Below are 16,153 nucleotides of genomic sequence, written 5' to 3'. Positions count from 1 at the left end.
CATATAAGGTCTATGGGCTACTTCAGAGTTTCTTCAGCTGTAGGTCCTGTTCCCAGGCTTAAAAAAAATCTAAAGGAGTCTCTTTTATTCCCAACAACAGGCCATAAATGTTAGATATTGAATTGTTATAAAAAGGTTGTAAATTAAAAATTACATCTATTAAATTCTTAACAGTGCTCATAGGAAATGTATGTAATTGAGATCACAAAAAAAATCTCAAATCTGTAAATAACAAAGAAAAAATGAATATTTTGTAATCTATATTTAACTGACAGTTGTTAAAAAGAAATGAGACTTTTGATAAATAAATCTTTAAAACATAATATAAATTTCAATTATAATAATTAAATAAACATAGATTTGAAATGCCAGTATCAGCTGTAGAAATCAAGAAAATATGAGTTTATTATAAAAAACCCAACTGGCTCATTTATGTCCTTGAGGGATTTGAACATGCCTACCTCACCCACTTTGATCTGTATGTGATTCCAAGCCTCCAATATGGCTGAAACTCAGAACAAACACAATGAGAAATGAACAACAAATATGGCTCTGTCACATCTCCACTTTCCGAAGAATTCAAAAATTCCTTCCATAACAGTATTAATTAAATAACTTGGGGAAAATAAACATTTTTGGAAAGAATGTTCTGTTTTCTATTTGTGCTTATAACAATTTGAAATAATTAAATCATTACACCAATTCACTTTTAAAACACTGTACTGAACTAGCTACTGTAATTTTTATATTATCCTAATTTCCTTGGTGATTTTTTTGGAATATTTAAATCCTTTTGAAATGTACATAAGAATATGTTTGCATCAAGTCTGGTAAAATAATCCAGATGCTTCACATGGGAAGAAAAGCAGCTTGTCAGCTACAATGGGTCTTGTGCGCTCTACCACTCAATATGTCAGATATGAACCTTTACTTCAACATAGCTTTACTCGTCAACTTCCCTCACCCCCCCCCCCCCCATGCCTCTACTAAACTCTGCCTTAAATATACTCAGATGACGGAATATCTGCAATCCTCTGCAGTAGCATCCCAAACCTTCAGAATCCTCTGCTTGATAAAATGTCTCCCTTCTGTCCCTCTGTTTTATTAACTCCAGTTCTCCACCCCTTCCCTCTTCATTCACAGACCCATGCCTCCCTTTGTTTGCTGTTGTGCCCTCCCTCTCTTCTCCACATACTATCTGCTGCCTGTGGGATGGTGCTCCTTCCTTGCCCCTCCCCCTCCTTCTTTTTGTTCAGGTGCCAGCGTACATTTTGTCCACACTTTGATGAAGGGTTCAAGCCTGAAACATTGGTTATCTTTGCTAAATAAAGTACATTGTTTGACCTGCTAAGTTTCTCTAACATTGTGTTTTAACTTACAATATAATGTTTCCTTAACATGGTAACAAATGGCTGAACCTGAAAGTGCCAATAAACTGCTTCTGTCTCCCAATTCCATCTTTCACCCTCCAAGGACAGACCCTTCAAGGTCTGTCATCCTTTACCACTTGATTCAGCAATCCCCTAATGGTCCTTTTCCAACCACTCCCACCCTGTCCTCATTATACTGGCTATCTCCTCTCTGAATGCTCAAACGTGAAGAGTTCTGACATGAAACATTAACATGTCATTTTCTCACATTGATGCTGCTCGTTGCATTGAATTCCCCTAGCAGACATTTTTTTTGCTCCAGATTCAAGTATCTTGTGTCTCATTTGGATCTTATTTGGTTCAAGGAGATAACCTCTCATTCTTCTAACCTCCAGAGAATATGGCTTGCTTTACTAGTTTCAGAGGTCATCCACCTCTCCCTAACAATCAACATACAGTAAAACCCCGGTATCTGGAATTCAAGCAAATAGCAGCCTCAAGCAACCAGCAAAAAAAATGAGGAAATAACTTTAAATAATTAAAATGAATTAGAATAAAATAATATATGAAAATAAATAAGTTTAAAATTGCAAAAGTTAATGTTCTCTGAAACAAAACCTTTGGTGAAGATGGGAGCAAATATTCAGCCAGCGGATTGCCTTGGTTGTGTTTGCTCATAGTAGCTGTTTGGATAAAGTTTTGTGAAACCAGGATGAAGAGCGGATTGATGCCACTTGCTATTGGGGGGGATTCTCTTAGTGTCTCCTTATCCCTGTTTAGTAAGAGTCACCTCAGGGACGGGAGGGGGGTTTAATTATCTATAATGTTACTGTTCGTCTTTTGGGTGGCTCCATGGAGGAGCACAGCAACAGTTAATTTTTTTGCAAAGAATGTGATTGAAAATAAAGTAAAATGATTTAAGGTTTATATATGCATGCAAGTGAAGTTTGTATGGCGTAAGTACAGTATTGTCTTTCTCAGCGTAAGTATAGTTTTGCCTTTTAAACTGTTTATTCTTAATGTAGGTGTTTTAGTTAGGTATTATAAGAGTAGGTCTCAAGCAACTGGAAATACACTTTTTCGACATCTACCAATCCCCAAATGTGCTGGATAACAGAGGTTTAACAGTACTATATCTTTACTTCCTGCCTCCAAGACATATTCTCCCTGAAATAAGGTTTTTTTTCTTTATAAGAATTACAGTGCATAGTGATCCAGGTAATTTTTTGACCAAATTATTTTGGAAGACACTTCTTAAGTTTGTGCTCTTTATCACCTTACTGTACTAATGTTAAATGATTACAATTCATCTATGCAGATGTTTAAACATTTCTAAATTCTAGAAATAATTTGAAATGTAATTTCTTTGAATCAAAAGATTATTTTACTTTTCCTATCAAAGTAAGAAATGTTTGTGCATATCACTTAACTTGCAAGGGAGAGGGAGAAGGAAGGGGGGTGAGAGAGAGAGAGGGAGAGAGAGAGAGAGAGAGAGAGAGAGAGAGAAAGGGAGAGAGAGCATGTTTAAGGTATGGCAGCATAGCCAGAGCTGCATAATGGCAGCACTTCCATTGATGCGGACCTGAGGAGAGCAGGGAGTGGAGACTCAGTGTTCCTCCACAGGATCTAACTGCTCTTTTCTAATCAAAACAACTCCATACAGGCTTTAAATGGCCTTTTAAAGGAGCTGAAGGTGTTTTTATTTACCATTCTGTAACCTCGAGTCAGTGTCTAAAATGGTGGCTCCTGTGCTTGGCAGCAGCAATGAGGGGTTGCAGACTCTGGGGGAGCAGTGGATATGCGCAGGACACGAGAAATGGGGAGAATATCCACTCATTGGGAAGGAGAAGGATAAGAGATGACACTGCAGGACAGTAACCATGGCAACATACCAGAGAGGGGCTCAGAGGCTGAAGAACACATATATGTGGCTGAAGACTGATTAATGAGATCCTGGTATCAGAACTGGGCTTAGAGAGGGTGTTGACGGCAAGAAGGGGTCCCGAAAGGCCTCAAGCATTAAAGGCTTTGTGAGTGAATCCAGAGCTTAAGTTGCAAATGGTTAAAAACAGAGGTCTGTGTGGTTGCAGAGTCTGCGAGAGTGCTGGAGATGAATCCATGGACATTCTGTGTCCCTGAAGGGAATTTCTTTTGCTTCTCTTTCTCTTACTGTAAGGACCTCCGGGCAATACTAATTGTGATTTTTTGAATGCCTTACAGCAGACTAAAGGAAATGTGTAATATAACATATTTTGTTTTATTGCATGACAAAAAAGTATCTTAGATTTTGAGTCTTGAAAAATTGGAGAAGCTTGGGAGACTGGCTTTGGAGCAGGGGAGATAGTTCAGATGATCCTTGGACTGAACAACATTAAAGATCATTGAAAACGTTATGAAGGAATTGACATTTGTCTTATCAGGGAGCCATTTTTGTCAGCACTTGAATGGAATGCATTGTGTCTGTGTGTTCTAACATGACTGCAATGTTCGGATGACTTCAACTTTTATGCAAGGAAGAATTGGAGGAGTAGATCACTTGGAGTAATAATGCATGGATTTTTTTTTAAGTTGGGATTTTGAGAGTAAATGATAGGAGCAGATTCTCTATTTGAATTCTTTAATTGAATATAAAAGGGAGTAATGAGCAAAGTTTCACCATTCTATTTCTTTCACTTTGAGCACAGGGCCGTGTTTATGATCAGGCTAACTCCCTGACCATTTTACTTCACAGACTTAAAAGAGAAAAATTAGATTTAGGCTGAACTAACGAGTTTACATTTTCTTCATTGTTTATATTACTTTGAGGTTCATGAGAAATGAATTGATTTTACCAGATACAAGCTATTTCACCACAATTCATTTTTTAAAAATAATTAGTGAAAAAATACAGTGAATTTCAATGGAAGTTTAACAATTTTTTATGATGGCGGAGAAAATAATTTGGATTTTTTAAAAAAAATTTGCATTGTCTTTGGTACTTAAATATATTCTCATTTGAACAAGTATCACCTTTCTCCTCTGTAGAGGAATTTTCCAAGAAAATAGTTGCTCACTTTTTCCAGCCAGTAAAACCTTCACATCTATTTAGACATACAGACATAAACCACAGTAACAGGTCATTTTAGCCCTTGAGTCCGTACTTCCAATTTACCCCCATTAGCCTGAATCCTCATTATATTTTTGAATGATGGGAGGTAACTGGAGCTCCTGGTGAAAACCCACACAGACACGGAGAGAATGTACAAACTCCTTAGTGACAGCGTGAAATTCGAACCCAGCTCGAGTCCCAATCCTTTACAGCTGTAAAGGCATTACATTAACCACTACACCCACCATGCTGCCCTGCAAAATTACTTGCAACAATGAAGGAGCGTCCACATTGCAAACATTAAAACAGTTAATTCGAATGAAACCTGGCACAACTTCCTTGAGACCCTCAGGAGGAATGGATAACATGAGCTGTGTTTCTGACAAATTGAGGCTTGAATTCAGTGAATATCAGAGATAGAACAGCTCCATTATTGACTGGAAGAACATATCATGCTATCTCATAAATTAACTGCTCCTCTTTTTCCTTTTTCCACCATAATTATCATGGGACAATGATCATGAGAGCTCCTTTTATAATCTCAGATGAATTTAATCATAATAATAATGATCATCCTGGCACCAAAGTGGGTGACAATAAAAGGCCTCAATGATTACCACCCAGTAGCACTGACTTCCACCATTATGAAATGCTTTGAGCATCTGGTGATGAAATGTAACAAAGTATACTTCCCAGAGACACTGGAGCCATTTCAATTTAACTACAGAAGGAACTGTTCTACTGACAATGCTATAGTCTCTCCCATTCATCTTGATCTACCTGGAGAACTGCAGCTCATAAGGCAGGCTGCTGTTCATTGACTTAAGCTCAGCATATAAAACAATTATACTCCAGAGACATTTGGAGAAGCTGTGCTGGCTGGGACTCAACAACCCTCCCTTAACTGGATTCTGGACTTGCTAGTGTAAAGACCCCTGTCTGTCTGGATTGGCAGCAGAACGTCAAGCGTCATCATGCTAAGAATGGCCAAGTGGGGAGCTATATGTCCAGCCCACTCCTGTTAATGCTACTGACCCATGATTAGAATGCCAAATCCAGCTCCAACAGAGACATGAAGTTTGCAGATGGCACAAAAGTAATTGGTCTCATCAGCAACATTGATGGGTTGAAATATAGAGAAGAGGTTGAAAATCTCATGAAAAGGTGCAAGAATAACAATCTAAGTCTCGAAGTGGACAAGTGCACAAAATTTTGGCACACCTTATATGGTTATTTTTGCTGGTATATTTTTCACAAGTTGTTAAACAGGTTGTTTTGAAGTTGATTGTTCCTGTTTCTTATTAACATCCATCTTAATTGTTTTTTTTTCTTAGGAATGTGAATTACTGACATCAAACATTTAATCTTGTTAACAGTTAATCCTGTTTATGATTTGGTTCTTATTTAAGGTAACATCTCGAGGGTTTGTTTCTGTGTAACTTTGGTTACATTCTCATTAGCCATTGCCAATTATTTATCTGTAGGGTAAATCAAATCATTAACACACAAAAAGCAAAGGATGTTTTTCTTAGCATTTGACATTCCTGTGTGATATTTCTGCATTTGTTTATATTGTTACGTGTCCAGAGGACCCCAAAATCTAGCAGCAATAGAAATTCACCAAGACCAATGGTTACTTAAACAGATGTAGCTTTCAATTTTCTTTAAACATAAAAACAAGATCAAACTTTAACTTACTGCTTTTAATTTATCCTAACAACCCCCTTCTAATTCTAAGCACATGTGAATGTAATGTGTATATGTTCAGGAAAGTTCTTTGATTCACAGTCAAATCTCACTTCTCACTCCTCCAAGTTCACTAGTATCAGGCAATTCTTATACTGTGCACAGAATTTAACATTTATGAATGTTCATCAGGCTCTGATGTTTAAATGTAACTGGTTACCTCTCAGGAAGGTTCTCATTGGTTTCAGAGAGAGATTTGTTGCTGGTTGGACACACACACAAACTGTTTACCTTTGATCTGCCACTTCAGTGTCTTGCCAAAGAAACTTTCTTCATCAGGGGATTTCCAAATGATAACCTCTTCTTGCAGGTCACCACAGAGTTCCTCTTGTTTCCCTTATTTCAGGAGAAATACTCTAGCCAGCCACTTCCTCTTGTAAAGACTACAAGGGTTTTCAACAGGCTGAACTCAGAGCTCACAATCTGTTTTCACAATAGGGTTTTCAACAAGCCTGTCAGCATGCCATGTTGCAGCCTCCACAAGCTACTGCAGAACTGACTTCTCTCTCTCTCTCTCTCCAAAGAATCACGATTTTTTTCTCTCCCTGCTTGCAAAACCACATGACCCCTCTTAGAACAGCAAACTGCAACCAGACAGATTGCTGACACTGGCCATCTATTGCTTTAAAGACAATTATCCATTTATTCCACATCAGTCCAATTAACACTTACTTGTGACGTCTCCATAAGCATTCTTCAAGATTTCTGTAAATTCACTGTGGACATAAAGTCTGCTTATGCATACCTCTTGCATTTCAAATGTGATGTCTTTTGTGAAATGATAATGTCTGTTTGTGAAGTGACCTACACTAAACCCACCCCCCACAATCTATTTCTTTAAAAGCCATATTAATATTTAATATAAAATATATCAATGTGAATGGTAATTGTCTATCTATAAGGCTAACAGATCTCTTATCAGACTGCATATGGCAGTGGCTCCTTTCCATTTATATTAATGGTAATTGTGTAAGGCTAACAAATCTTTTGTCATTCAACATAAATTAGTGGCTCCTTTCCTTAACATTTGTCATTCCTGTATGACGTATTTATAAATTATTTTATATACCACCCCCCCCCCCATATGTGATTTACAAGGGGCATTGTTGAAAAATGACTCACAAAATATGTGAGGACCCTACCACCTGGCATGCAGAATCTTCCAGGTACTCCTGTCAGGAAAAACAATACAGAAGTATTAGAACCAGATCCACCAGGCTGAGGAACAGCTTCTTCCCATGGGCAGGGAGGCTGCTGAATGTCTACTATAACAACTCTCTATGACTCTACTATTTCTTAATAATATGTATTTTAATATATTTACATACATTGTTTTTAAGTAACTTTTGTCCATATGTGTGTTATGCCTGAGAATGTTGTTTCATCAAGTTGTAATGGGACAATTAGATGATAAATAAACAATCAGAAATATTTGAATGTCTAACTTCCAGACCTTCCAATAGATGCTCATAAATGCATTGCTAAATTCCTTACCGCAACTCATTTTGCTATGAATAAGACTTAATGTCAGATATTTTTATTCAAATGAATAACAAAATTGTGTTTTCCATGTGTGAAACAAAACTGAAAAATTCAAAAAGATTTTTTTGTGTAAGCAAGGTATAGAAGCCTAAAGTCCAACAACTCCAGTTCCAAAGCAATTTTTATCTAACAACTATCAGGTTCTTGAACCTCCCATACTGTAACCATAAACCATCCCAGAACAACTTAAAGATCTGTTTGCACGAGGTTTTTTTTCTTGCACTGACTGCAACTAAAAATGTGATGCTTATTATTTCATTTTTTGTTGTATTTTTTTGTAATTACGTTGGTGAATCTGAACCTTGTACATATTTATGACAATAAACTAATTTTGAACATTGAGAATATGCATGTGATCTCAGGCATGCATCTCAGAGATATTTAATTTAAAAAAAAATTTTCACACTATGAACCACATTAACCAAAATACACACAAACATTTCCCTCTAGAATATACAGTGTCATTTTCTCCCCTTTTTCCCCCTCCCTCCTTCCCACCCCCCTCCCTACCCACTAAACGTTCAACATATACAATACAATAAACCCATTAAACAATGTCATCACACAATAAAAATAAACAAGAAAATTGTGTCATCTACTTTTACACACTGGGTCAGTTCATTTCGTCTTCTTCTCATTCTATCATTTTAGGGAGTGGAAGTCTGCGGTAGGCCCTCTCTGTTGTGTTTCATGTATGGTTCCCAAATTTGTTCGAATACTGTGACTTTATTTTTTTTAATTATATGTTATTTTTTCCAATGGAATACATTTATTCATTTCTATGTACCACTGCTGTACTCTCAGGCTCTCTTCTGATTTCCAGGTTCACATTATACATTTTTTTGCTACAGCTAAGGCTATCATAATAAATCTTTTTTGTGCTTCATCCAGTTTGAGGCCTAATTCTTTACTTCTTATGTTACTTAGAAGAAAGATCTCTGGATTTTTTGGTATGTTGCTTTTTGAGATTTTATTTAATACCTGATTTAGATCTTCCCAAAACTTTTCCACTTTCTCACATGCCCAAATTGCATGTACTGTTGTTCCTGTTTCCTTCTTACAGCGAAAACATCTATCTGATACTGTTGGGTCCCATTTATTTAACTTTTGGGGCGTGATATATAGCCTGTGTAACCAATTATATTGTATCATGCATAACCTCGTGTTTATTGTATTTCTCATAGTTCCAGAGCATAGCTTTTCACATTTTTTATTTTTTATCTTTATGTTTAGATCTTGTTCCCACTTTTGTTTGAATTTACAGCTTATTTCATCGTTCTCTTTCTCTCACAGCTTGATGTACATGTTTGTTATAAATCTTTTAATTATCATTGTGTCTGTAATCACATATTCAAAGCTGCTTCCTTCTGGTCACCTCAGCCTGCTTCCCAACTTGTTCTTTAAGTAGGTTTTCAGTTATGCATCTCAGAGTTGATGTACAATCAAAGCAATAATCCTGAGCAGATTTTATAGTTTATTGGGTGGAAAAGCTGGCAGATTTGCTTATTGAGCAACCACAGAAATCAAAATGTACAACATTGAGATTATGAAACCAATACTTTTACTGCTGCATTGCCATCATGCCTCCGGTCAAATGTAAGACGAGAAAATTCAGATAATGTGAAACGAAAAGTGCATCTTATTTTGATAAAAGTTAACAGGAGCTCTCAGGGTCAACAAAAAGTCATCATCACTAAAACATTGTCAAAAGCAAATGATATAAATTAAAACTAACTGCAACAGTGCACCAGAACACTTATGTAAAGCATTATTTCCAGTTAGATATGTCAGAACATAGAATCAGATTATGAATTCAAATGAAGTTTACCTTGCACTGAGTATAATTTTACTAATCAGTCGAAGCTTCAGTGACAGCAAGGAGAAAGCTATAACAGAGGCATATAAACAAATTAGACAGTAAACCTTAATTTATGTGATAAGTGGAATTTATACAATCACTTAGGCTGTTCTAGTGTTTACTAAAACACAGTTAAAAGAGCCTCAGCACTGCATTTAATGGCTCTAACTCCATTACAGATGCTTTAGTTTACATACATTGAGGGAGTTCTACTCAAATACCACAAGCAATAAAAAGACTGATAAACAAATTTACCAATCAGTAAACTAGTGAATCCATAGACAGAATATATGATATCTGTCTGGTAATTATCTGGAACTTGTTTACAATGTCCAAAAGATTGAATGATATTAAACCTATGCATTTACATAGGTGTTTTAACCCTACCTTATAGCACAATAATGTCAATATTTGATGTCAGCCCACTTCATTTGTTTTCAGTTATTTGATATTATTTTAGCAACCAATATAATGGTTCAATTGTCAAGATGTTACTTTGGAAATGGCGTCTTTGCTTCTTTTTCATGTACATCTAGATATTTATTCAGACAATCAATATTTTGTATGATGAGTGTATTTTCTATGATTGTTTTAAATTTAACTATTATAAAAGATGGGGACAAACATTTTGTATACAACAATGATTTGTAAAGTGTTCTTACTCTTCATAGAATGAAAATAATATGAAATCTGAAAAGTTCTCATGATCCACCGAAACAGAAAGTTCTAAATGTTGGAGTGAAAATAAAAATGCATAGAAATCCTGAACTCATTGCTATTTTCATGCTGCAATGATGGCATTGGCAGTAACTTGCCCTATCATTATGACTGCAGCTACGCACAAATATTGAACTGCATTGTTGGCGAGAAATTTAATAACAAGGTGAAGTGGAGGGGTGCAACCATAGGCAATACAAAGTAAAATGGAAGAGAAGAACAAAATGTATGAGGCCATTTTTCAGATTGTAATCTTCATCTGATTTTCATTTCCCAATTAAATCCAGAATTGTCACTTCTCCAATTTATTCCAACCGTGGTACTCATCCCAGGGCCCGGGCACTTCTCCAAATGTTAATTTGAAACATCAATATAAACAGATATTTTTTTTTCTTTGAGGCTCATTTGCTGTGAAAATGGATGATAATACAAATTTCAAAATTATTTATCAGTTTCTTTGAAACCTAGAATTCTGGGGTTAGCCAAACAGAAAGTTGAAACATTCACATTAGAAGATTATTGGTCCTTCTGAATGGTTTCTCTAAAATGCTTTATCAATACTATCTATTGATTTCACTCTGATTCCTATGTATTATGCTCTATGTCGACATGAACTTGGGTACACCATCTATAAATTTCATACAGTCTAATAAACACCATTGTTCATACCTTGGAGTTTTAAACAAAGCAGTTCAGCATGTTGTGTTTTGCTTCAAAAATTGTTAACTCACAATGATGGTCACTATCTTTACATTTGCAGCTTAAGAGATGGTTTTAAAGCTTTGTAGACAGTATAGAATTAATTATTGATTTGAAGAAATTTATGACCTCTCTTCAATTGGACTTTTCAAACTCTCAGAAACACAATGTGATAATGACCACTTAATCTGATTTTGTTTTTGTAATGTGATTATTTGTGTTGAGCAATATTTACTTTATTAATGAAACAATATAGTTTGGATTTTATATGGATCAAGGAAGATGAGTTTTTCCACAAATAATACCATATGTTAATATAAGCGAATATATTTTATATCAATCTTTACATTTTTTCAATAAATATGATTGACATTTATGTTGGATATTCCTAATTTTCTTAAATATTGGATTTGCTTCCACATTATTCCTGCAGTGACTAAGGAATAAACTGACACTTTCAAATCCTTCTACATAAATGACAGGAAGATTGAAGAAAATTGTATATGAGAATGTCATCCTATTTCTACCTGGGATTAGTTTCATTTGTATATGTTGTAGAAATCTGCATCAAAGAAATTATTTGTTTTAAATTGTGTTGCCAGCGATCATTACATGATCATAAAGTGAGACAACAATTTTTTTTTCATTTGTTTAGCCAATATTTTGTTCTCACTGTGTATGAATTTTATTATCAAAGGTATTCACCTCTATTTGGTATAAAGTGTCTTTTGATGTAACTTTATCAGTCATTTTACTATTAAACAGATCAAAAATATAGTAATAATAGAGTATTCAGTTCAAACACTAATTTTCTACTCTCTCCCTGAGACTTGCACATTATTATTAATTTCAAAACTTGGTCATTGTTCAAATTTTAGAATCTCTGGCTTTGATAATGTCATTCATTAAAGAAGGAAATGCTCGCAAAAATAAAATCCAATAATGGGAAACAAAGTGGCATGAAGCAAATGAGAATGGATTTTCACTGTCATACTTCAGTGTTTTTTTTCACCCTTGGGGCATCCTAACACTTTATTTTCCATTTTAAGAAAGTAAAATGCTTGAAATATCCTACAGGTTAAGAAGCCTCTGTGGAGAAAGAAACATAATCTACATTTTATGAAGAACTTTTAAAATGCTAGCAGCAACTGCTGGTTCTGTTGTGGCCATGCATTCTCCTGAAATAGTATAATTTAAACAGTCCTTAAGAAAATAATTATATTTGCATTTGTGCTTTCCTTAGGTTTTGGGCTGCAGGTGAATAAAACTTCTCTAAAATTAGATAGCTAAAGAAAAATGTAGAGCAAAGCTCATTTTACTCAATGATAAATTCACAGATTATATCACAATTTTTTTTTAGCTCTGGGGATGTATATTCCTTTGCAGAAGTTATAAACAAAGTCTGTGGGTGACACAAAGGGATACCTAATCGATCTGTTGACTCGCAGCTCCGGAGACTTGGGTTTAATCTTAAATATGAGTTCTTGCTTATGTGGTGTTTGCATGTTCTCCTTTTGAGAATGTAGATTTTTTTTCACACATTCTGACCTACAGGATTGTAAGTTAATTGTCTACTGTAAATTATCTCTCATTCAGTTTTCAGTATTATACCTAAGTACAATGTACAGATGTACCAAAATTCTTAGACCTAAGTACTTTGTACAGACGTACCAAAATTCTTACATGGTGCAGACAAACAAGCACATAAGACACAACAACTACAATAGAATACATTAAATCACCACAAATGCAAAGCCAGAAAAAGATAAAATAAATATCAAAGAATTGTTAGTGAAAGGAAAAGAAAGTTATGTTTCAGTAGTGCAGGCAGGTCTTTTGGTAGTCCTGGCATAATTTATGGTTAGGTTTAGAGTAATGCAGGGAGGATAAAAGTCTGATAGTTGTTGGATAAAATACATTCTTGAATCTGAAGGCACTGGATTTGGATGTCTGTAACTTCTGCCTGAAAGGAAGAGCAAGAAGAGATTGTGACCAAGATGTTGGGGGATATTTATGATATTGGTAGCCCTCTTGAGCCAGTGCCTCACCTAGATGCTTAAAGGACATGTAAGTGACTGGTAGAATATGGAGGGAGTTTATGAGAATGTAGGGGGAATAAAACATGGAATTAATGTCAGATTAGTTGAAGTGGCTGATTGATGATTGGTGTGGATTGCATGCTCTCTAAGAATCTGTTTTAATGTATTCTACTGTGAAAACCTTGCTTTACAGTAGGACTTGAGCTTGATTATGAAAGATTACAGGCACAGTGAAATGACTAAATATTGAACTGATTCCGAAAATCAACAATTGAAGGAAGGTGCAGACTTAATGATCTCTGTTTTTGGATGACTTGTATGTATGATAGAAGTCAGACGATGGTGCTAGAGGACTTGAAACGCATGACACAAAATAAAAGGCACTTCACGAGTGTGCTCATATGGTACACATCCAAACTGTGGTAAATTATAATTGAGCCATGCTTTCCATGTTCAGTGTGAGATTTTTTGGAACTCCTGAGTCCGCCATCCACAGAAATTGGTTGGGGAGTTAGCACACAGGATGCATTTGGCAAAGACCTCAGGCCCATGGCTGACTGCCATTAGTCTGTTTTTGGGCTATGAACAAAGAAAATATATTTATAAAGTCCTTTAATTATGAATCTGTTTCATAATTTTAACCCTTTAAGTATCATTTCTCCACTGAAATGATAAAGGCAATAAACTTTCAGTTCATGCGTGTGGAAACACTTTCCTCCCTTCATTGTATACTTCTGTTATCCTTATGCAAAGATTCAGTTCAAATTCTAAACAGTGCTTGCTATAGTGGTTCTGCCTTTTTTAGTTATTCATCCACAACACACTGAATAATATGCTGATATACCTTGCAATGCTAGGTACTCTTGTTTTGTGTCTAAATCATTGCTTTTAATGATTTTGAGTAAACATTACTGATCTGATTTGATGTCTCGTGAATTCACTCGAATTATGTGCACTGTAGCAAATTGAGAATTTTTTGAAACATCATGTTTGTTTCCTGCAATACTTTATTATCTACATCAGCCATTCTTAACCTGGGTCCTACCATACCCACCACCCCCCCCCCACCCCCCACCAACCCACCATCCAACGGAGCCACAGTACATTTAAGTAAAACATTTGTTTTCTTTTTATCTCACATAACATTTTTTAAACATAGTCTGTAGGAGAGAAGTACAGAAGAAACCAAAATTTGACTGCTTCACAAGGAAAGAGGCCCATAAACTTTGAGCAGAGTCCTAGGAGGGTCATAGCCAAAAAAAGACCTGAGAATGGCTGATCTAAGTTTCACAGCCATGGTGAAATGTTACATTGAAACAACACATGGTAACTGAATGATATAATTTTAAACAAAATGCCCTTTCACTATCAGCAATCTGGCCCTGTATGAAATCAACTGGCATATTCCTACACATAATGACAGACCTACTGGACACCAAACTACCTGCAGATGACTACTAATCACACTTAGAGAGGTTGCAAAGAAAAATGGTGTTGAAAATGAAGCAACAGAGAGAGGCAGTAGAGGGTGCTCTTTCTTATTTTAAGTTAACAATCACAGGGGAAAAGTTCATGTGCCCGATAGTCCTGAACTGGCTTTAAAGTCTTTATTGTTGATGCTAGATTATAATGGTCAATAATATATTCAAATCCCCTGCAATTACATTTTTAATCTTAAAGAGTGCACCAGAGTAATATTAAAATAATATGTTTTTAATTGTGATGCATGAATAATTTTGCTAACAATAAGTTTTTTTTTAAATCCTAGTTGAGGCAGATACAAAAAAAATTACCATCTCCAAATTTGATTCTTGATGTCAGATATCCTGGAGTGTTCAATTAAATACTGGACTTCAATTTCCTTTTAACTTGTCAAATTCATTTTTTATCCCTTTTAGTTAATCCTCCCATTTTTTGAAACATGTGCCCTCACTAGAATATTGAGATTGTGAGTTGGCAGTTTTTGTTCAATTTCACCAACTCTCGTCCCTTTATGTAGAAAATAGGCTGTAAGCCCGAAAATGCGGATCTATGTGGAGCTCAGATTGATTGGGCGAAAGACAAATCCAGCAGAAAGAATGTGCTTCAGGTAGGACATTTCTCTTTGAGCTTAATTAAATTTATAATTATCTCAACTTTTTAATACTTGTGTATGCAAGCTGTTTGACACTGCAGCTTAGTTAAGTTCTAAAATTTTCTGTTTTTGTCTCTAAAAATATGTCAAACCAAATTTCATTTCATACCAACTTCCAAATAACTACTTGAGTTTTTGTTAGCATTTAATGATTGAAGTTTGTTTGGCTAAAATTTTGTGAATGAATGATCATGGGGTTTCCAACTTTCCCCACCCCTGTCATAATTTCACAACCTAATGACCTGAATATGTGACAAAATCAAATGGCAGCTTAAAGGAAGAATATGAAGTGCTAAAATTGTTTTCCTGTGGTTAATAAAAGCTGCAGTGTTCTCATGTCACAGAAACCACATGGACTGATGTTCTTGCCTCTCCACTGTCCCCCTGCCCACAATATTCTTGTTTGAAACTTGTTCAAAGATGTACTTCTCTGCTCATTGAACAGTCTATAGGAGTCACCACATTTTGCTTTAGCCCAGTGCCAACAATCAATCCTGGTGTGCTTAGTTGTGGATATGTAGCATAGGGTATATGTTAACATGTCTCCTCATAAAGGACTAGATCCTGAGCATTCCACAGATGAGCCACAAATACTTCATTCTTCTCTTGGCATTTCATTTTGTAATTTCTACCAATATATAAGAAGCTGTTAATAATCAATGAGTGACTTAATTTGATGTTACTTTTGCTAATAAAAAACTGCAAAGTATGAAAATTCATTTAATAGTGCCAACAGAATAGGGTTGAAAATGCTCTGTGATATTGGTAAATTACTCACTAATGTCTCATTTCCAATAATGTCTGGAGAGAACAAACATTAAAGGTTTCCATTGTGTACCAGCCATTAAGCTACACACTAACCACTGGTACTCCCAAGGATATGGGTTGGTTAATTACCTGAAATATTTGATAAGTTTTGAAACAGGAATTCTGTGTATGTGGCTCTTCATTCACCATCTT

General features: G+C 35.5%; 1 protein-coding gene across 22 annotated transcripts in view; it reads left to right on the top strand.

The window, feature by feature from the left end:
- arhgap15 (Rho GTPase activating protein 15) overlaps positions 1–16,153 on the top strand; it is an 826,317-nt gene that overhangs the window by 218,552 nt on the left and 591,612 nt on the right. For 21 of the 22 annotated variants that reach the window (XR_011356680.1, XM_069935033.1, XM_069935042.1 and 18 more), the window contains exon 7: positions 15,059–15,148. The exons of the other annotated variant lie outside the window; for it this stretch is intronic. Coding sequence is in view for 20 of the 21 variants with exons in the window: in XM_069935033.1 (XP_069791134.1) it covers positions 15,059–15,148 (90 nt within the window). In the remaining variant the exon portion in view is untranslated. The remainder of the gene's footprint in view (positions 1–15,058; positions 15,149–16,153) is intronic. 22 annotated transcript variants of the gene reach the window in all.

Source organism: Narcine bancroftii, chromosome 4 (genome assembly GCF_036971445.1).
Source record: "Narcine bancroftii isolate sNarBan1 chromosome 4, sNarBan1.hap1, whole genome shotgun sequence".
Lineage (NCBI taxonomy): Eukaryota > Metazoa > Chordata > Chondrichthyes > Torpediniformes > Narcinidae > Narcine > Narcine bancroftii.
The sequence above is the reverse complement of the archived record's forward strand: the minus strand, read 5'-3'. Positions and strand labels throughout refer to the sequence as shown.